The sequence below is a fragment of the Diceros bicornis genome, chromosome 11 (assembly GCF_020826845.1).
Source record: "Diceros bicornis minor isolate mBicDic1 chromosome 11, mDicBic1.mat.cur, whole genome shotgun sequence".
Lineage (NCBI taxonomy): Eukaryota > Metazoa > Chordata > Mammalia > Perissodactyla > Rhinocerotidae > Diceros > Diceros bicornis.
The window spans coordinates 71745912-71766922 of NC_080750.1; the positions used below are offsets into that span (position 1 = coordinate 71745912).

The 21011-nt window shown below is 57.1% G+C and overlaps 2 protein-coding genes across 3 annotated transcripts; one reads left to right on the forward strand and one right to left on the reverse strand.

Annotated features, from left to right (window-relative positions):
• The first annotated feature begins 1914 nt into the window (after positions 1-1914).
• Positions 1915-5050, forward strand: NUDT18 (nudix hydrolase 18). Its single transcript, XM_058550579.1, has 3 exons — positions 1915-2087; positions 3039-3252; positions 3488-5050. Exons 1-3 carry the CDS (start codon positions 1926-1928, stop codon positions 4081-4083), a joined length of 972 nt encoding a protein of 323 aa, XP_058406562.1. The 5' UTR covers positions 1915-1925; the 3' UTR covers positions 4084-5050.
• Positions 5051-5610: 560 nt separating this feature from the next.
• FHIP2B (FHF complex subunit HOOK interacting protein 2B) lies at positions 5611-20003 on the reverse strand. Of its 2 annotated transcripts, none has more exons than XM_058550582.1 (17): positions 19928-20003; positions 15537-15615; positions 13316-13488; positions 12684-12788; positions 12470-12592; positions 12012-12239; positions 11710-11906; positions 11292-11628; positions 10998-11074; positions 10469-10658; positions 9780-9925; positions 9530-9661; positions 9271-9361; positions 8933-9076; positions 8433-8573; positions 8128-8228; positions 5611-7904 (listed from the first exon to the last, which is right to left on the reverse strand). In XM_058550582.1, the coding sequence occupies exons 1-17, from the start codon at positions 19970-19972 to the stop codon at positions 7766-7768; spliced, it is 2448 nt and encodes an 815-aa protein (XP_058406565.1). In that variant the 5' UTR covers positions 19973-20003; the 3' UTR covers positions 5611-7765. The 2 variants fall into 2 exon arrangements, with proteins under 2 accessions (XP_058406565.1, XP_058406566.1); XM_058550583.1 differs by having other exon boundaries at positions 5612-7904; positions 11292-11400; positions 19928-19996.
• Between the last annotated feature and the right edge of the window lie 1008 nt (positions 20004-21011).

The window sequence follows — 21011 nt, forward strand, 5'->3', positions numbered from 1 at the left end:
GTTCATCTTAGGCTGCCTCTGAGGCTCTCAGAGCCCTGTCCAGACATGACCTCACTCCCTCTCAAATCATCCCCAGGAGGCAGAAAGGAGTCTGGGACCAATGCTGTCCCCACTTCACAGATGGGAAAACCGAGGGACACACACACACAGCAAATGCACTGACAAGTTGCTCTGCAGTCCTGCGGTCCTGACCTTCAGCCCTGTGAGTTCAGTTGTTTTGGGAGGTGAGAGGTGTTGGATAGGGTTGGAGTCAGCAATGTTCACCAAGTGCCTCAAAAGAGTGTCGGCCCACGGGGGATACCCCCAGCCTAATACCAGCCCTGCCTCCAGGGACTTGCAGTCAGTTCAGTACGTGAAAAGGGCCTGAAGGGGCTGACCCGGTGTGGCTGGAATTACTGAGAGTACAGTCTAGTTCCACGGCGGCCCTGCAGGCAGATTTCAAGAAAGTGGGTCTTTGTGTGGTAGCAACAAGTGCCGTGGCTAGAAAGGCCCAGCCTGGAGGGTTGCTGGGCTGCCTGGTGATGGACCCATGCTGGACAGTCCACAGAGCTCCTCCTGTGATGTCTCATCTTCCCAACAACCGTGGGAAGGAACAGCTGTTATGAACCTACTCTACAGATGAGGAAGCTGAGACCCACAACTTGCCCAGGGCACAGAGACAGCCAGGGAGCAGTTGCCAGGCAGCTGGCCCCAAGTCCAATGCTTTGCTCCACAAGCTGCTGTCCCCCAGAAGGGAGGTGCACAAAGCCAGAGAGAAATGAGGGACCTAACAGGATGAGAAAGCCAGACTTTGCTGGCTTAACAGTTTCACTCCAGCTGGCCCTGCCTTCCTGTCCTGAGCAGAGGTTAAAGGAAACTGCGGAGGAAAGGTCAGGCTGGGAGAGAAGCAGGAGCTCGCCAAAACAACCCACACCCTGCTCTCAATGCGCCAGGCCTGCAAACTAGGTGTAGGGGCAGCAAAGAGAAAGGAGCAGGACCGCCCTGCCCTACAAACGCTCTCAGCCCGCAGGGGAGAGGGCCCGAAAACTGCGTGGGAAATGCAGCGGGCAGGGGGCCGGAACACCGACGACGCAGGGCTGGGCCTGTGGATTCCAGGCCCTCTCTCTGCCCCAAATCCCCTCCTCCCATCGCCAGCCACACCCTGACCATCCCAGGCCCGCTCCTTCCCTCCTCTGAGCGCCTATCACACCCCTGCCCAAACCCATCGTTTAGCACTTGGCTTATTAACCCTCAGATGACTTTTTATTGTATGTCAAGGTCCACCTCCCCGACTAGATCAGAATCTCCTCTAAGGCAGAAGCTTGTCCTCCCTGTCACTGTGACATTGAGTACATTTTTGTGAAGGAAGAAGGTTATCTGAGAAGTGATCATTTCGGGCAATGCAGTGGTATGTTTAGGACAGAAGTTGGACAGCGGACCCAAGCCGCCGCCCCAGGCCTCCGCGACGTCATCGGGCTTGTGACGTCACTGTCGTTGGCCTCGGCGGCGCTCCGCAGCCTGCAGGCGGGATGACGTCACCGTCGGAACCGGTGCAGACGAGTGCGCGCTGGAAGAATCAGCGAGGCTGGCGGCTGGAGATGGCCGGGGAGGGAGCGGGTAGGGAGCGACCGACAGAAAGCAGAAGCCGAGCCGAGTCCACTCTCCCCGGGCCGCGCGCCTGCCCCACAGTACGGCCTGGCTCCGCCCCGCCCCGCCCGACGCGGGCCAGCCAATCCGGGCGGGCGGCGGACACGCGCAGCCTGTCAGCGGCGGGCTCGCGGGCGCTTCCGCGTTCGCCTACGCCGGCCTGCTCTCGGGGAGGGGGCGCGGGCGGCCGGCCGAGCGCTCGTCCACGTCCCGCCCCGCCCCGCCCCGCCCCGCCCCGCCCCGCCCCGCCCCGCCCGGCCGGCGGTCTGCAGGCCCGGGCGGCCGCTCCCAGGGGACCGATGGCTTCGGAGGGCCTGGCAGGGGCGCTGGCGGCGGTGCTGGCGGGCCGGGGCCTGCGCGTGCAGGGCTGTGACTCGGGGCCGGCCGGGGAGCCCCTGGCGCCGGCGCGGCTGCGGAAGAACGTCTGCTACGTGGTGCTGGCGGTGTTCCTCAATGAGCAGGTGAGCGTCCGCCGCCGGCCGCCGCCCGGGCCCCGCAGCGCGCAGCTCGCCGGCGGGCCAGAGGACCCCCCCCCCCCCCCCCCCCGGCCACGCCACCGCCTTCTCGTGGGTGGCGCTTCCCAGTTTTGCAAAGCACTCTCACTTACGCACACATCTTGTGAGGCCCAGCCCTGCGATTGTTCCCTTATACAGAGGAGGAAACTGAGGCCCGGAAGCCTTTTTGTCCCATCCCACTAGGCCTCAGTTCCTTGAGGGGAGGGCTGTCTTATTTTTATTCCTCTTCCTTTCCCCAGAATCTAGCGCAGTGCCCCCTGCGGAGTGGGCTCTCAAAGATCTGTCCAGTGCTTCAGAGACTCCCCTGGGTCCCATGGACAGTAATGGCACAACCCGCGCTTACGCTCAGACTTTCTGACCACCTTGTGATGCTCTTTTTGGTGCTGATCCCTGTACAAGTTGCTGGAACAACAAACAGCTAGACGGGGCCAGGGCCATAAGTAGGAGTTGTATGGGTAGGGGCTGGGGGCGCGTTCCAAAGGCTAGACCCCAGTGTGGGGACCAGCCGCAAGCAGTTTGTAAACCACGGGGGAGGTGAGAGATACACAGTGACACATGCAGACACAAATCTGTGCAGGACACATGGCAGCCTCACTGTGGGGCCTGATTCCCAGCCCCTGAAGCAGCTCCCAGGAGTCCCAGCCCCTTTCTGAGATGGAAGTCTGAATGCAAAGAGGGATGAATTGCAGAGAGAGACAGCTGCAGCTCCCAGCCACACAAGGGCCAGTCCCCTGGAGAACTCAACAATTTGAGGGTGTCCACTGGGAGGGGGTTATTGGGCGACTGTATCTGAGATACAATCCGGCCCCAGGGCAAGGGAAGGCTGCTGGCTGTGCTGCTCCTCTGGAATCCCCAGCCTGGCTGTGGTGGGGTTGAGGATCCTCTCTCTCCCCTCAGGATGAGGTGCTACTGATCCAGGAGGCCAAGAAAGAGTGCCGTGGGTCGTGGTACCTACCCGCAGGGAGAATGGAGCCCGGGGAGACCATCGTGGAGGCGCTGCAGCGGGAGGTGAAGGAGGAGGCCGGGCTGCACTGCGAGCCCCTGACATTGCTGTCTGTGGAGGAGCGGGGCACTGCCTGGATCCGCTTTGTGTTCCTCGCTCGCCCCACAGGTACGGCCCAACAGGGGGCAATTGACACCTTTCCCCCAGCATGTCTACCGGTGAGATGAGCCCCTATTCTGGCTGATAGAAGCCTGGCATCTCCAGATTCCAGCCTGAGGACTTGACTGGGCTCCCCGCTCCCCTGGGTCAGAGCTAGAATGCCTGGGTGGCATTTGCTCTGCCAGGCCCAGCACTTCTCTCAACATAGACCCTTCCCCCACCCCATGCCCCACATCTCCCCCAGGTGGAATTCTCAAAACTTCTGAGGAGGCAGATGCAGAATCCCTGCAGGCTGGCTGGTACCCACGAACCTCCCTGCCCACTCCGCTGCGGGCCCATGACATTCTGCACCTGGTAGAGCTAGCTGCCCAGTATCGCCAGCAAGCCAGGCATCCTCTTGTTCTGCCCCAAGAGCTTCCCTGCAGTCTGGTCTGCCAGCGGCTCGTGGCTACCTTTACCAGTGTCCAGACAGTGTGGGTGCTGGTGGGCACAGTGGGGATGCCTCACCTGCCCATCACTGCCTGTGGCTTCACCCCCATGGAGCAGAGAGGTGGCATCAAGATGGCTGTCCTGCGGCTGCTGCAGGAGTGTCTGACCCTGCACCACTTGGCAGTGGAGACCAAGGGGCTGCTTGGACTGCAGCACCTGGGAAAAGACCATACAGATGGCGTCTGCCTGGATGTGCTGGTGACAGTGGCTTTTCGCAATCCAGGCATCCAAAACGAGCCCCCGAAGGTGCGGGGTGAGAGCTTCTTTTGGTGGAAGGTGATGGAGGAAGACCTACAAAGCCAGCTCTTACAGAGGCTTCAGGAATCATCTGTCGTGCCAGTCAACAGATAGGAAGGTGCCGTCACTGGGCAAGGAGCTGGGCATCTGTGCTCCTCTCCGCCACGGCTTTGCCTCCCTCTGAGGAAGGCAGGAGGTTGGCAGTCAGGGATCTTGTTGCATTGGGAGCAGGGTAGTTCTCCTGGCTCTCAGGGGCACTTCCATCTCTCCTCACTGTGGAGCAGGTCCCTACATTGTACGAAAAGAGACAGTGCCTTTCACCAAGCAAGGAGTCCAGAGCTCAAGGACCCAATTGCCCTGAGGGCACTACTCCCTAAGGGGATGTGAGAACTTTCTGAACCTGAGATGGCATCTACTCATCATCTTCTGTGCCCACCCGCCTTGGTAAAGCTCCACATCTGGGGTCTCAGGCACTTAAGACATGGAGAGGATGCTGGGGGAGGTCTTTCCAAGGGAGTGGGCCCCTTGCTGAGTAAATAGGTGTTCCTTACTTTGCCTTCCCGCCTAAATGTCTCTGTGGGGAAGAAGTGAGCAGGCAGGGGTACTGAAAAGCTCCTCCCCTTGTCCCACCAACAGCTATTCAGGCCTTCCCAGGTGGCAAGCTGCCATGCAGGTGATGGGGCAGGCAGGCTTCCTGCCCCAGCCCCCTGCGGCTCCCTTCGTCTTGCCTGCCAAGGAGGGATGTGAGCACGTCCTCAGAGAAAACAGAACTCTAGTCCCTCCAAGGTTTGAGCAGTGAGGCCAGGAGAAGCTTCCAGTGGGCAAGGAGCGGTGAGAGCTGCCCCTGCCTCTCTGCTGGAGTCTCTCTCCTTGAGCTTCTCCCATGATCCCTTCCCAGTCACTCTGCCAGCCCCCAGGCTCCTGCTTCTGCCTTTCTACAACTCCAGCTCAAGCCAGACTCAAACCCTTTTTTTATTTCCCCTGAGCTCAGCTTAATCATGGTAAGAATTATTTTCTTAAAAAAAGAACTTTATGAAAATTTAAGGGAAAATCAAAGGAAATGAACAAAGAATACATTGTGCGCTCCTCACTGTGTCTAACGTACAGATTTCCGATCCTAAGCAGGGAAACACTGGACTGGGCTTCCCTTCTGAGCTGACTCCACTCTGGCACTGAAGGACCAGGATAACCTCAGAGGCCTCCTTCCCAGATCCTCCTTGCCTCTCTTGGCTGCCATCTTGTCTTTCTGGCCTCTGGGGTTGTGGTAGGAATTCTCTTGTCCCTTTGGAGGACATCTTCCAAATGATGGAGCCAAACCCTCACTCTGACTCACTTCTCTGTGTCTGAGGGACCCACTAGTCCATACCCACATCGAAGGGCAATGGTCTTTGCTCCCATTATTTAGTCTATAGTAGTTTTCAACTCTAGCTGCCCATTAGAATCACTTGGAGAGCTTTAAAAATAACTCGGGGCCCACCCCCCGAGATGCTGATTTAACCGGTGGAGGGTGGCGCCAGGCGGAATATTGGTTTTTTTTTTTTAATTTTATTTATTTATTTTTCCCCCCAAAGCCCCAGTAGGTAGTTGTATATCATAGCTGCACATCCTTCTAGTTGCTGTATGTAGGACGCGGCCTCAGCATGGCCGGAGAAGTGGTGCGTCGGTGTGCGCCCGGGATCCGAACCCGGGCCGCCAGCAGTGGAGCGTGTGCACTTAACTGCTAAGCCACGGGGTCAGCCCGAGGAATATTGGTATTTTAAAAAGCAACCCAAGTGCTTCTCACATGCACCTAGGGGAGAGCCACTGATCAGCCCTCTCTTAAGCCTTCAGCTTGCCCTGTCCTGGAGTACTCTTGGTGACCCCCTCAAAGGATCCCCACCCCCATATATTTAGGGACAAGGTTTTTATAGCATCAGGCCTGCTGTTCACCATGAAAGCAGTCATACAACTCACAACATAAGCACCTAAAAATGAGACTTGCATCGAGATGCTCCAGATGGCCCATTCCCTCACGGTGTCTCTGAGTTGTAGGTAAGCTGAGCAGAAATAGTGTTGTCTGGCCAAGAGAGGGGCTGGTCCTGGCAGGCACTGAGGAACATAAGATTTGCGCTGCCAGAGCGTGTCTCTGTTTACCACCCCCGAACACGCGGCCCCCCTCTGCTCTAGGGCTGGAAAAGGAATTTAACTTGTCTTCCCTAGGGAGGAAGATGGGCCTGAATTAGCAGTGGAGCCCTGGGCAGAAAGACGCGAAGGGTGGAGAACAGGGCGGCTGTGTCCACGCAACCACACCATTTATTGCCATGCTGTTTGGGGGGGACACTGTGCGAATGCTGACGAAGTGCATTGAGGAGGGGAGTGTCTGACTCCCAGACACTTGAATGTTGCTTAAACTCTGCTTTTTGAATCAAAGTCCAGACCCAATTTGCCCACTGAGCTCTGCTCCCCGTCCCACACCCACACCCACATCCATGTGCACACATGCATGTATGCACATGCACAGTATCCTTCAGAGCAGCCGTGAAGTCCTCCCCAGCTTGGAGGAATACAGGAGAGGTAGAGGTCATTGAGTTTCTCTTTCATGTCACCTCTTGGCAACCTGCAGCCGGCTTCTAGAAGTGGCATGGGCAGGAAAAGGAAGTGAGTGGGGCTTGGGCCTGCTCCTCCTTGCCCAGGAGCAAAGCCAGCAACTGCAGTCCTGCTGTGAGGTAATGCCTGGCGCCACCTATGTGTTCCTGCAGGTTGAGACAGATTCGGGCGGGGTGGGGTGGCAGCCCCAGCTGTGGAGGGCATGTAGGGAGAACAACACCATGACTGGCTGCCTGTGCCCCAGCCCCTCCCCTCCAGGCCTGGGGGGCTTGTTGTCAGTGGGCATCCTGGCTTCATCTGTACCCTGAGCTCCCTTGCTCCCCTGGAAGAATGTTCCATTGAAAACACTGGGGGCTTGGCAGAATGCTAAGGGCAAGGCCTGGCCTCCAGGTCTCTGAGCCCCTCTGCCCAGGTGTCGTGGACCTGCTGAAACAGGTTGAGAAGGCGCCAGATAGAAAGCCGCTGGAGCCTGGCACCCGGCCCCCCCAGCTCCCCAGGCCCTCTCCTGCCCTGGCTGCAGCTGCATCAAGGTTCTCATTAGCAGTTGCCCCCGCCTGGGTGCGGAGCAAGCTTTAGGCATTTGCCATGAGGCGGTTGGGAATTTTGCAAGTCTCCAGGAAGAGGGGGCTTCCCCTGCCGCCCACTGCCCCTTCCCCAAGGGTTAAGACAAGAAGGCAGGAGAAAAAAATGTCAAGTCTCAGCAGCATCCGTGGTACCTCCTATGACAGAGACAGGGCTCCATACCCCCATCTCTCTGGTCTATGGTCCTGATCAGCCTCAGAGCCATCAGCTCACTCCCCCTTGTGCCCCTGGAATTGAGTCACAGGTAATGGCCTGTAGGGGCAGGTGACAGGCACAGAACACACGAGGGTCTGGGTCTGGATGCTCACCTGGCCATCACCCAGCTCCCCTGAGACGTCCCTGAGGACACCATGCTGCCTGGGAGAACATCTCAAAAGAATGCCCGTTGGTTTCTGGTACCTTGTAGACCCACTCCCTAAAGCCCAGGCTGGGGTGCCCAACAAGGCAAGGTCTTCTTGAGATAACCTGGGAACCAAGCCCAGGCCTCTCAGAGGCAGAGGTCTCTGGGATGTAGAGGAGACGGAGCCAAGCCCCTGCCCCGGCGGGGACAGTGGTGGCAGTGCCAGGTGGGCGGCAGCTCCCAGGCAGAGATGCAGACAGGAATCTCCCCTCCTGCTGTGCTCCTGGCTCAGACATGCCCTTCCGGGGCTGGGGAGAGGCGCAGGTGAGGACCATGTGGGGGGAACTTGACAAAAGCAATGGCAGCCAGCTCCTTGCAGAATTCCTCAAGTACTACCACGCCCTGAAGGAGGGTCTGGTGGTCCAGCCTGAGGGAGAGAGTGCGTAGGTCATGGCTGGGAGGCTGCGGGAGTTGCCCAGCGTGACATGCCAGTGTCCATGAGGCAGAACCCAGTGGCAGACCCTGCTGAGTGAGGACACAGCTCACCAATAGGCCCTCCTCTGCCCCGCGTGGTGCCTCCTCCCTGCCGCAGCACTCCGCCTTCCCACCCCAGGGCTCTTCCTTGGGCACCCACTTCCTTGGTTACTTACTGCTCCCCAGGGACCTGACCCATCAGCTGCTTGCGCACCAGGAGCAGTTTGCCTGGGAACTGGGGTACCCTCTGAATTCTCTGCATCAAGTCCCCAATCACCTAGAGAGGAACAAGAGAGGACTGAGGAGGGGCTAGCGACACTCCTGCAGGGTCCCCGGGCTCTGCTGCAGCATGGGGGGATACCTGAGCTGTCCCCTGGCACTGGCAAGGGTGCCCATTTCTGCAGCCCCCAACTCCCCATCCTGTGCCCCTCCCTTGCTGCCCCCACCACTGGCACAGTCCCTGGGGTCCACGCATGCTTACCCTCACAAGGACAGAGAACAGGCTCCTGCAGCCAGGGGCCAGGTTGATGTAGGGATCCAGGAGGTACTCGTGGATGTGGGGGTGGGGGAAGAGGGCGAGCCGGGACAGGACTGAGGTCACTTGCAGGTTCAGGCTGTATGGCTGTAGGGAATACGGTGGACAAGCCGAGGGTTGGCAGGGGTGGCGAGCATTTTTGCACTCCCCCACCAAGGCGCCTGGCCAGTGTGAACGTGTGTGGGGGTGAGAGACTCACATGATGTGAATGTGTCATGGATTCCCTGAGGCTGAGGGCCAGAATGTGTTAGGGCGTGTGGAGCAGGGGCAAGATGGGGCCTCCCGCCTGGGGAAAGGTGGGGGTGGAGGTGCTGTGGAGCTGAAGGACCGAAGACAACTCGACCCCCATGGTTGGGCCCTGCTCTCCTGGAGGATTCCAGAGGCACTAGCCTGGAGTGCACCTGTGGGCCCTGGCCCTGTGGTGTGAGCCCCAGTCCTGCTGCTACCTGTTCCAAAATCCGGGACATGCGGTCAAACAGCATTCGGAGGAAGTGACCCTCAAAGAAAGGCCGTTCAGGCTCATGGGGGTCCAAGGGAGTGAGACTCTGAGGCCAGCCCCAGGGGGCGACTCGGGAGCTGCATTCCTGGAACTGAAACAGGAGGAAAGAGCTGAGGAGGTGGGCCCAGGGTCAGGGGTCAGGAGGCCCTCCAGAGGGGCCACGCAGGAAGGATGCGCTCAGGGCTCTTAGCCAGAGCTGCAGGAGAGCACAGAGGGAGCAGGCGGAGCTGATGAATCCCACGGCTCTGAGGGATGAGCAGTGGCGCCGGCAGAGGCTCGACTCACCAGTCCGTAAGCGTCGTGGACATACGTGTCGTAGCCAGTCTCCTCCAGGAAAGCTGAGGTCTTGGCTTCCTCAGGAACCAGGCAGAGGAAGCTGAGAGACAGGACCCTAGGTGTGGAGGGGTCCCACCTGGGCCACCCTGCTCTCCCCTGCTCCGTCTCCAGCCCTGAGGGAACACTCCCTCCCTGGCTGCACCCCATCAGGGCTATGGCCAAAGGCGGAACAACTCAAGAGGCTCAGGTTTCCTGACCTGCTCCCTACCTGTTGACGATCTCGGTCACTGCTGTTTTGCCATCTGAGTTGGTGGCAGGGGCTGGGGGTGGCTTTGCAGGGGGTTGAAAGCCAGAGTCAACGAGGCCGTCGGTGAAGTAGTAGGGGTCTTCCTCCAGATCTCTGTGGCCAGGGCAGACAAGCGTGACACCAGGGAATGAACGGACGAGTATGGGGATGCTGAGGGCCAGGCTGCGTCCTGAGCAGTGCAAGGCCTCCCAGAGGTGCCGGTTTCACTTACAGGGTGTCCTCGTAGCTCTCGGGCTCTGGTGAGCCCCGGGCCACATAAGGGCGTCCCTCAAGGTTGCACAGGATCAGGCTGCGGATGATCTGCTCATGGGGCTTCTGGAGCAGCTCCTCAAACAGCCGCAGTGTGGCGATGCTGATCTGGGGCAAGAGGGGGTCAAGCAGGACACCCCTTCCCCACCCCGGCTTCTAGGGGTGCCTAGGGATTGCTTACCCAGAAAGAAAAGTCCCCAGGGAGGGTCACTTCCCCCGGCCAGGGGCTAAGGTGGCAGGTTTTAGGGGGCTTGGGAACAGGAAGTCTGGCTGGTCTCAGTTCCATCACTAATTTGATGTGCAGTATCAGGCAAGCCAGTTGGCTTCTCTGTGCCTCAGTTTCCAAGTCTGGAAAATGGAATATCGGCCTCATCTACCTCACAGAATGGCTGTAAGCCTCAAATAAGCCAAACGAATATAAAAGCAGTTTGCAAAATATTGAGTGCCATCACAAGTACGTGGTCACAGAAAATTGCTGTGTGACAAAGGCAGTCTGGCTACCAATCACTGGTCACTGTGTTGGCAGGGGAGTTTCAATGCCTCAAAGGCAGAACCACCTAGAAAGCTAATGAAAATGGGAAGAAGCTCTCAGGAAATCCCTTTGGCAAGGATGGGTGGGAACAGGTAGAGACGAGCGCCCTCCCACCTCACCTCGTCAGAGAGGTGGTCGCAGTGCCCGATTAGGTGAGAGCACAGAGTGTAGGGGCTGTCCTCGAGGGCTGCAGCCTGCTGATCCGGGCCCAGGAGAAATGTCACGGCCTCCCGCAGCAGCGCAGGGGAGCAGAGCTGGCGCAGCATGGCCGTGAGCAGGGCGGTGGAGGTCAGGATGCTCTGCTCAGACCTACGTGGAGAGAGCACTGAGCGCGCCTGGGGTGCACGGAGCCAGGTGGCGAGGGGGGACCAGAGAAGGAGTGGGCAGTGAACGAGTGTGGCTAGTATTTCTCTGCTCACTTCCTGTCCCTCCTGAGGTGCTGGAGTCCCAGGACGGGGGCCTTTGTTAGCCCACGGGGAGCCACGTGTGCGTCAAGGGGGCAGGCCTGGCAAACTAACCAATGGAGCCCACACACTCACGTGACTCTGGCCAAGGAGGTCCCTGGCCTTAGGGACAGGAAGGGCTCGGTGGGGTGGGCGGTTCAATCCAGACCATGGCTGCGCCCCAGGGAACTGGACATAAACTTACACGTGCAGGAGCTGGGGCTGCAGAATCTCCACGAATAACTTCTCAGCCACAGCCTTTGCCAAGGCATCTGCAACCACCTGGCACCAAAGGGCATGCCTTACACATGTTTTCTGCTGAGAAATAACTGTGTCCTTGCACAGCGTCTAACACAACAGGCAGACGGTCCCTGCTAACCCGGGGCCCTGCCTGGCTCCTGCGAGACCCACTTGGTCCTCGAGGCAGAGATGGCCAAGGAAGCAGGGTGAAGCGGCGGCACCCACACCGAGAGCCCTGTCAACACCCATCCCTGCTCACCGGGTGTGCCTCTGTGACGAGGTGGTCGCAGTAATCAAACCAGCCCAAAAAGGCCGCCAAGGCCTCCTTGCCAGGGAAGGAAGCCTCATCAGACGGGGCACTGGGTAACCTGAAGGAGAGTGCGGGAGGAGCTATGAGGCCTGCCTCAGGGATGTTCTGGAAGCTGGGCCTTTTCTCCCTCTGCCCTGGAACCGCTGTTGCAGGGTGGGGGATGTCCAGTTCTACTGGGAGCTCTGTGGGCAGAAGCAAAAGTGATGCTTCCCTGGAGGGCGAGAAGGCCCTTGGGGATGGGCTGTAACCTCGGGAACAGGGTGGCCAGCAGAGGTCCCCATTCCTCCTAGAAAGCAAGAGGTGGACAGGCGGGGCTTTTAGCCACGGAAGACAGATGTAGCCCAGCCTCCCCAGGCCAAGCGCCTACCTCCAGCTGATGCCCTCTAGAGTGGCAATGTCCGCGGGGTCCAGGAAGGTGGGCATGGACTGGTATAGCTGGCACAGGTGCTCGACGATCACAAGGCAGCAAGGGCTGCTCTGCACCAGGTAGGTGGCGGCTGCCTGGGAAGCTACGCTCACCAGGAGCAGCAGGTTCTCCCGGGCCTTCAAGGCCACCCGACTTTTCTAGGGGATAGAGGGACAACTTTAAGGACATGCATCTGAACCCCCAAGTCCCCTCCTGGCAATTCGCCCTCCCTGTCCCTGCCCGCTCTGTCTTGGCACTAGCACCTTGCTCCTGCACAGCCCAATCAGGCAGGTGACCAGGTTGCTCTCCCCAGTCCCTCCATCTGGCTCCTCGGTCTCAGCAGGCAGCTGGGTGGTCCAGGCCCGGGCCCCACAGGGACCCGGGTCGGGAGTCTTGCTATGGGGGCGGTCCTTGTCTCCGACACTGGCAGCCGCTCTAGGCAGGGTGGAGGGTTCTCTGGATGCCTTCTTCCTACTGACAATCCTTTTACCCTGCAAAGGAGATCGGATATGGCCAGGCTGTGGTGGAGACCATGCCCCATGATGCCCCCTTGGGAATGCAGGATGTGCTGGCTGTCAGAGCCTCAGCATGGAGCTAGAGGGGAAGCCATCTGTGTACCTCCCCAGGTACCTGCTCCATCCCTCTGCCTCCTCAGAAGGGCCATGAGGGGCTTGCCCTGAGGTCTGGGCCCTCCCACTCCTGTCCCCACAGAGGTGCTCACTTCTAGGATGTAGGTGAGCAGATCTGGATCCTGCTGGATCTTGGAGCAGAGGACAGTGGTGAACTGCACCTCCTCCTTTTCCGTGAGGGATCCAGGAACTGTCCCACCAAGTTGCAGAAGTTTCTGGAAAGGGAGCAGGGTAGAAACAGAGAAGAATGGGTGGCAGGGAAGAGAGGGCCCCCCACAGAACCCCCTTGGCTTCCTTTCCCCTCACCTGCACAGGCCTGTGGACGCTGAGGTAATGCAGGAGGGGGTGCTGTACCTGGGCCAGAACCCTGCTGAAGAACTGGAGCACCTGCTGCCGCATGCCTGGGGGGTACTGAGGGCCAGAGGGTGGTGCTCTCAGAGGGAGCCCGCAGAGCCTCACGCTACTCCCCAGAGTAGGGCGTGGCCCGCCGTCATCACTGCTCAGAGGGCACCTCATCTCTCCCTGTTTTAAACCGGCCTCTCCTGTGGCGCCCCCCTTTCTGCTGGTTCCCTCCATCACCCTGTCATTAATGCACGTGCCGTACGCGGGCTGTGATTACCCTGCCTCCCGACTAGCATTTCTGTCTGTTTTAGTCACTGCGGTCCCCAGCGCCTAGGACACAGCCTGGCACATGGCAGGTCCTCAGTAGGTTTTCGCTGAATGAAATGCTGCTGAACCTCGGCAACAGCGAGAACAGGACACAAAGACAATAAACAAGGGTGAGAAGCCTCGGGAGGGGGTGGGATGTTCTAAGTGACACGGCGGCCACCCCTCCCCCCGCTCAGTGTTCAGACTGGAGGAGCACAGGTAGAGGAGCCTGGACCCCAGGGGCCCTGGCTCGGGAAGGAAGGTTCCAGAGGCCCCGGGGTCCTGCCCACCTCGGCCCTGCCCAGTGTGCACAGGGTCTCGAGGATCCTGTGCTGCAGCAGGTACTCCAGACAGGGCCCCGCCTCGCCGGCCGACACCTGCTGCCTCTCCTCGTACACCAGGATGTCCAGCATCTGCTTCAGCCGCCAGGGAATATCTGTTTTCTTGGCTGGGGTGTTTTCATCTAATGGAGATGCAGGCAACGAGGGTGAGTGGGGTGAAGAGGGGCACTCTGGCCTGATGGGGTCCAGCCTGCGGGGTCTGGGGGTGGGGAAGGCTGAGGGCAACCTGGAGGGAGGCCACCTTAGCAGTTTGCTTCAAATAAAGACCAGAGGAAATGGAAGTTTACAGTTGAGGCCTTTATATTGAAAAAGACAAAAGACCTAGCTAGGCCCAGGACACAACTCTCTGGTTGAGAATGTGTGCAGACCCTAGCACTTTATCAGGGGGCAGCAGCATCATTTTTTCTCCAAACCCTGGGCCCTACAGAAAGATATGTCACCAGGGCTGCAGGCTCTGGGCCTGAGTGAGAAGCCGTGAGTCAGGGGTCTCTGTCATATAATTGAGAAGCCGTCTTCTAGCTGCTTCCTGACAGTTAACCTCCTGGCGCCTGCTTATGTCCCTTTTACACTCACGGAAGGCAATTCTCTGCTTGTTAAAAAGCAGAAAAACAAGTCCATGCACAACCATGGGTTCAAACTCGAACCTGCTGCTCTGTGCCAAAATCCTCATAGAGGGGCTGGTGAGTGGGGCTTTCTTAGAGTCTCAGAGGGTAGAGTGTTTTTACAAAGAAGGGGGACTGGCCTTGGAGCACCTCTGAGTTTTTCCTGAAAGCACAGGCTCTTGAGCAAGGCAGCTGCCTCCCCACCTGCACCTCTGGTATAGGGACCGTTCTGGAAATTAACGATTGGGCCCAGGTGAAGTCCCAGGTGGACTGGAGTCAGTTCTGGATCTCTCTCCACTCTCCTGGTAGACTGGGGCTCTCTGTCAAGAGATCTTCCACTTATAAGATGAATAAGTCCTGGGATGTAATGTACAGCATGGTGCCTATAGTTAATAATACTGTATTGTATGTTTGAAAATTGCTAAGAGAGGAGATCTTAAAAGTTATCATCACAAGAAAAAAAAATTTGTAACTATGTATGGTGACACATGTTAACTAGACTTGTGGTGATCATTTCACAATATATCCATATACTGAATCAATGTATTATACACCTGAAACTAATATAATGTTATATGTCAATTATATCTCAATAAAAAGAAATGTTCAGTCTAAAGTAGTTGTTCTCAACTGGGGGTGATTTTGCCCCCCAGGGGACACTTGGCAACATTTGGAGAGACATTTATGGTTATCACAACGGTGAGAGGGTGCTGTTGGCATCTAGTGGGTAGAGGCCAGAGTTGCTGCCAAACCTCCTACAATGCCCCCCACAGCCCCCACGACAGAGTGATCCAGTCCAACGTCAACAGTGCCAACTGAGGAATCTGGTCTAAAAGAATGCCCAGAGGGTCCCTCAGGGGGTCCAAAGGGCACTTTTTAATTGCTTGGGCTGGCTCAGGCTGGAAGTAAAGCCTGTAGGAAAGGTGCAGGCTGGAATCAAACCCCAGCCTGAACCAGGAGGTGGAAAGCTACGGATGCAGGACATGGTTACCTGGCAACCCGTGTGTATCTACCAATACAGTGTACTGACTCAAGGCAGCCAATCAGATCCCGCCCCCTCCATGAGGGCTTCTGACCGGCCCAGGTGACCTGAGGCTTTGGCTCTCTGGGGCGGCAGTTTGGGGAGAAGGATCCAGTCCCGGTATATGCTGTGGTTGTTGTTCCCCTCCTCTCCTAGATCTCTATAAGGGAAATACCCTCTAAGTTGGCTCAGGGAAAAGAGGAATTTATTCAGTTTCTTTTCTTTAAATCAGTAAGCCCCGGGCACAGGCACTTGCAGACTGAAGGCCTGGATGCTCTACCCAGCTGGAGGCTGGGGGTGAGGGGAGCTCAACCTCGGCCTTGCAGAGTCAGGCCAGTGAGACCCCCAACCTCCTTGTCCCCACACCCATCTCACACAGCTTCTCTGCCTAAAGGTGAGGGTGGGGCCAGCCCCCACTCTGACCTCCTGGACAGTGGGTGTCACCTTCCCCAGGACATCTGTGTCTCTGAGCTACATGGGGACCCTGCCTACACCTTCCTCCCCACTCACTACAGGCGTCCCCAGGTTGGGGGGGACCAGGCCCCACCTGTGCTTTCGATGTAGTAGTGTGTGATGCCCTTCCAGTGCTCCACGAAGGCCTCCAGCAGGTTAATGCTGGGCTCCCGCTGCGGAGAGAACAGAGACACAACCTAAGCGGCTGCCATAGTGATCACGGGCTCTGCCGCAACCAGCACTCATCAGAACAGACATTCCACCATCTATTAAGTGTCGGGTCGGTGCTGGGCCCTGGAGGAGGCACTATGATCCTGGGTTCTCAAAGGGAAAAGTAACACATTTTCTTGAGGACACATCTGCATTGTCTCCATATCTTGCCAATAATCTCCTGGCACCTCTTCCCAGACCCCCTCCCTCCCAGAGATGCTATATTCCTGCTACATGCCATGATTCCACAGTCCCTGTCCCAGAGGAGCTATGAATGTTGGTGGGGGAAACAGACACAGAAACAGATCATTTCAATACAACATGGTTATGCTATAATACAGCTACACAAAAGAAACAGGGGAGCACACCCAAAACAACAAAATCCAAATGATACAGATGGAAAACACGGCAAAGACAAAGCTTTCAGGTCCCTCTCAAGCCAAGAGTCTGCGAAAATCTGTGTTCAAGGCCGACAGGCCCAATCCAGTCAGATGGGTAACGTCAGGCGCCTTACACATCATGTGCTCGCACCTTGGGTCCAAGGCCCAGGCTGAGCACCCCATCTCCTCCTGAGCTAGCTCTGCTCCTGTCCATGCCTCCTCTGGCTCCTTCTACCGCCACCAGAGAATTCTGATTCCGCTATGTGTAAGCCCTAACCTTCCCCTTTTCCAGAAGTGCTCTCTCCATCTCCACGCTCTGGCTAGAACTGGCCTTGAACTGATAACTACCACCTTCCCCAAAAACTTCTCCCAAAAAGGGCATTTCTTCCCTTTCCTTGCAGAGTAAATGTTTGCAGAAGAAAAATGCATAGTCAAATAGTCCCTACCCACAGGTGCTCATTTCTACCTCTCGGTTTTGGCTCAGGCCACTCCTCTGCCCAGGAGGTCTTATATCCCCTACACTCTTCTAGATGCTAACAGTCCCCAGGGAGGTCCAGCTAAGGGCCACCAGCTCCACAAAGCCCCCTCCAGGGTTCCTGGATACGTCGCTCTCTAACCTCATGCTTTCCTGCACCACAGAACTCAGTGCCTACTCCTTAGAGAATTCATTTGTTCAGTATTTTCTGAGTGCCTACTACGTACAAGACCCCATGCCAGATGCCACAAGCAATGCAAGGATGGCTAAGATCCAGTGCCATGGAGGAGAAGAGAATATAAAACTGCACCAAATACCTCCACTACAGAAAGTAGTGTGAGGGGTCAGCCTAGTGGCGCAAGTGGTTAAGTGTGTGCGCTCTGCTTCGGCGGCCTGGGGTTCACGGGTTTGGATCCCGGGCGCGCACTGACGCACCGCTTGTCAAGCCATGCTGTGGCGGCCTCCCATATAAACTGGAGGAAGATGGGTACGGATGTTAGCCCAGGGCCAGTCTTCCTCGGCAAAAAAAGAGGAGGACTGGCAGATGTTAGCACAGGGCTGATCTTCCTCACAAAAAAGAAAAAGAAACAAAGTAGTATGAGGACACAGGAGTGAACAGAAAATGACCTCAGGGAAAAGAGGGGTCGCATCTCACAGGCTGGAACAGAGAAGGCTTTGCTGAGGTTATGCTGGAACAAACACATGAAGAACACGGTCTGATTTCAACAATTAGAGATGAAGGAAAGATATTTCCTACAGAAGGAACTCTGCAAACTGTGTCTGGCGCAAGGATGGCTTGACAAGTGTGTGGGGCCTTGAACGCCAGGCCAAGAAGTCAGGATACTTTTTTTGCAAGCAGGGGGAAGCAGGTCAACGACATCTTTTGAGTGGTGTTTTAGGAAGAGTCATCTGGCAGTGGTATGTAGGAGACGAAGGGAGGAAGAAGGCTTAGAAGGCCCTTATGACAGGAAGAGAAAGCAACCACACTGAATCCAAGGGCTTGCAACACGCCCCCCAACACTGGGCTGCCGGTGCGACCTTGTCTCCCTTCCAAGTTAGTTGTGGGGGCCACGACCCTTACTGGAGTGGCACCTCCCACAGTCCTTCCAAACACACCGTCCACATGGGGTGACTGCATCTTATCACATTCTCTGTGATACTATTATTGTTGACTTAGCAGTCACCTCTTCTACTAGACTGTGAGCTCCCTGCGGGCCAGGGTTCTGTGTTTTACATCTCTGCCTGCCCCTCAAGGGCTCTGCACGTAATGACTACTCATTAATACTTAATAACTATCTCAGCAAACTCCCAAGATGTCCTTTCCATAGTTCCTTGTCTCTTGGAAAGCCCTCTGACCCGTGATCAGCACTACGATTATCTTACAATTCTGTGATGGGGTCTCATCTAGCCTCAGAACACATTTGTAGTCTCCTAAAACCCTGAGCTGGGCTTAAACAAAAAAAGAACAATCCAGTAAGAATAGGAGAAACAGGAGAACACAGGTTAGCCAACATAGACTGTTGGAGAAGAAAGCAGGGGCATAAGGTTTACCTGAATCTATAATTAGCTACTATAACTCCAGACCAAATAAACTGTACCAAATGATTTATTTTTAAAGATATTATTTTTTGAAAGAATCGTACTGATTGCTATTCTGTCAGAAGAGGGCAGGAAGAAGCGAGCACTCTTACCCCTTAAGAAGGAGTCAGGCAACTTGCTGTGGTCTTAACCTGGTGACCCAGTCCAGGGGAAGACCTATGCCCAAGATGTGGGGGTGGGGGAAAAAGAGGGATTCCCATCTCTCCTGACTGTTACATGGGACCAGCCAAACTACTAGAGCTTCATCTATACATTGTATGCTGAGGAGCCTAAGAGGATCACCTGCCTAAAAATATCTCCCTTGACCACCAATACCTCCTCCAGCCACTGACGCTGAAAGGCCCGCATTGGAAGCATCAGAGCTTCACTTCTGAGGGCTGAGGTACTGTCGGTCTGTCCATCCGCCTTGTGCACAGAGATTCCTTGAGTGGTATGAAGTAGGTTATCAGATCACTTTCTAAGATGACAGCTGTTTTGACTGGGGACAGGGAGGAGGGGAAGGAGAGATCATTTTGGAACCCCTCCCGATGGGAGGCGTGGAGGACCCTGGACATCAGGAAGGGCAAGGTTGGGGGCTGTGGAGGGGAGGTGGAAGGAGCAGAAGCTTTTCACTTTCTGCACAATCTTGCTTTAAGGCTGAGACTGTTTTCATTCATAATAAGCTCTGATTTGGGGGGGTGTGTTGGGGAGGAAGGGGTGGAATCTAAGGCTGTTTTTCCTGAGAAAATTTGATACACTAAACTGATCAGTTAGGAGGAGGGCTCATACTAGGACACAAAAAAGAATTGTTAACTTTACAGCAGGATTCTTGGCAGGGTTACTTTAAATAGAGGGCATCCTACCTACCCTATTTAAACTGCACTGTTTTTTTTTTGGTGAGGAAGATTGTCACTGAGCTAACATCTATGCCAATCCTCTATTTTGTATGTGGGACGCTGCCACAGCATGGCGTGATGAGCGGTGAGTATGTCCGCGACCGGGATCCGAACCCACGAATGCCCGGCTGCTGAAGCGGAGCGCGAAGACTCAACCACTACGCCACCGGGCGGCCCCTAAACTGCACTTTTATCTTGCTGAATTAAGCGAACCCCAGTGGGCTCCCTCTGACCAGCCTTCAACCCCAACAGAAAGTGGCAAAAACACAAACCCCTCCTCCTCACAGGGCTGCCCAGGCCCCACGATGCTGCCTCTCCTGACTCTAGGTGAAATGGCTGGGGCTGGGGTGGCGTGACAACATCCTGGAAACCGCGCTTGTACCCTGCAGCAGGCTGTTCCTGGGCTAGGCGCCCACCCACCCCGGGACGGTGTGTCTACCCTTCCTGGGACTCGGCCAGCCGGCCTGCACTTCCCCAGCCGAGGGTGAGAGGGCACCCTGCGCCCGAACAAGGTCTCGGAGTTGTCTGGGGCTCCATCGAGGGGGAAGGGGCGTCTCTTTTTTAAGCCCAGGTGACCAGGAAGGGAGGAGCACAGGGGAGCAGAAAGATGAACAGAGGCTGGGGGAGGGGACTTTGGGGGAATTTCGGGAAGAAACTATAGGGTGACAAGGGAGCATTCCAGCGCAGAACACAGAAGAGTGTGGGAATCGGGAGAGACTCGGGGAGCAGGAATATAAACAGGAAGCAATTTGGGGAGAAGGGTTAGGAGCTGGAGCGATCCGGAGAGAAAGCGCGACTGGGAAAGAAGCAACTGGAAGCAGGGCTGAGCGTAGGGCCGCGACCACGGAGAGGAGGCCCAGGAGGGGCGCCGTGGCCTGGGGGGCCCTTCCCGGCGCCCCGCGCCCTCCGCCCGCCCGCCAGTCCCCGGCCCGCGCCCCGGCCTCACCGCCCCCACGACCTCCTGCAGCAGCGCCCCGAGCCTGCTCAGCATGATGGCGGCCCGTCCGGCTCCCGGGCGGCGGCGGCGGAGCTCCGGGCGGGGGCGCGGCGCGGGAGGCGCGGCCAGGAGGCGGGGCCCGGCCCGGCCCGGAGAGCAGGCGCGGGCGCCGGCAGGACGAGGGGCCCGGAGCCGGCGCGCCCGCAGCGGAGGCGGCGCACGTTGCAGTCCGCAGGGGCCGGCGGGGCCCGGCGGCGGCGAGCGAGCCACTCGCGGAGAAGCGAGTGGGACCCGGAGATCTTCTCCGTGAGGAGGGAGGAGCTTTGCGGGTTCTGTAGGTCTCTAGATCCCCCACACACCGCCACCCGCGTCCAGCACCGCAGCCGCTGGCCACACGGGGCTGTGGAGCCCTGAGCGTGCTCGTCCTCATGGAGATGTGCGGAGTGTCAAGTGCACCCGGAATTCTGGAGACGGAGGACAAAAAGAGAGAAGGCAAAATAGCTCACTAATGTTTTCTATTGTTACATGTGGACACGGTACTACATTGGACAGGTTGGGTTAAACAAAGTATGTTATTAAAATTAACTTCAGTCGTTGCTTGTTCCTTCACGTTGATACAGCGCTGGTCCAGAGGCCCCGCAGGGGAAGTAACAATTGGCCGGTTTGGCCCTGCTAGTCGCACCAAGGAAAGAAAAAGAGGGTGAGTCTCCCGTGTGGGGGCACACCCAGAAAGATTACGGCCAGGAATGACACAGGCAGACCCTCCACAAGAGCAGGGTTTCCTGGAATGTACAGAGCGACCGCCTTAGGGATGGGGCTTTCTAGCAGCCGACTCTTGCCAGTTTAAAGCCCATTCCTCCTACCACCTTCGCCTCCCCCCACCAGGAATGGAAAGAGACTCTTCCTGAGGACAGGGCTGATGTCTATTCAAAAGGTATTTCTGCTGACCACTGACATCATATGATGAGAGGGTAAGGCCTTAAGAGTCCCACTAGGGAAGGGGGTAGCCCCTCTCACAGAACTGTAGGACCTAGATCTGTGGGGTCCCAGGGCTTCGCTGCACCAGCCCTGCCTTTTGGGCCCCATGCACCAG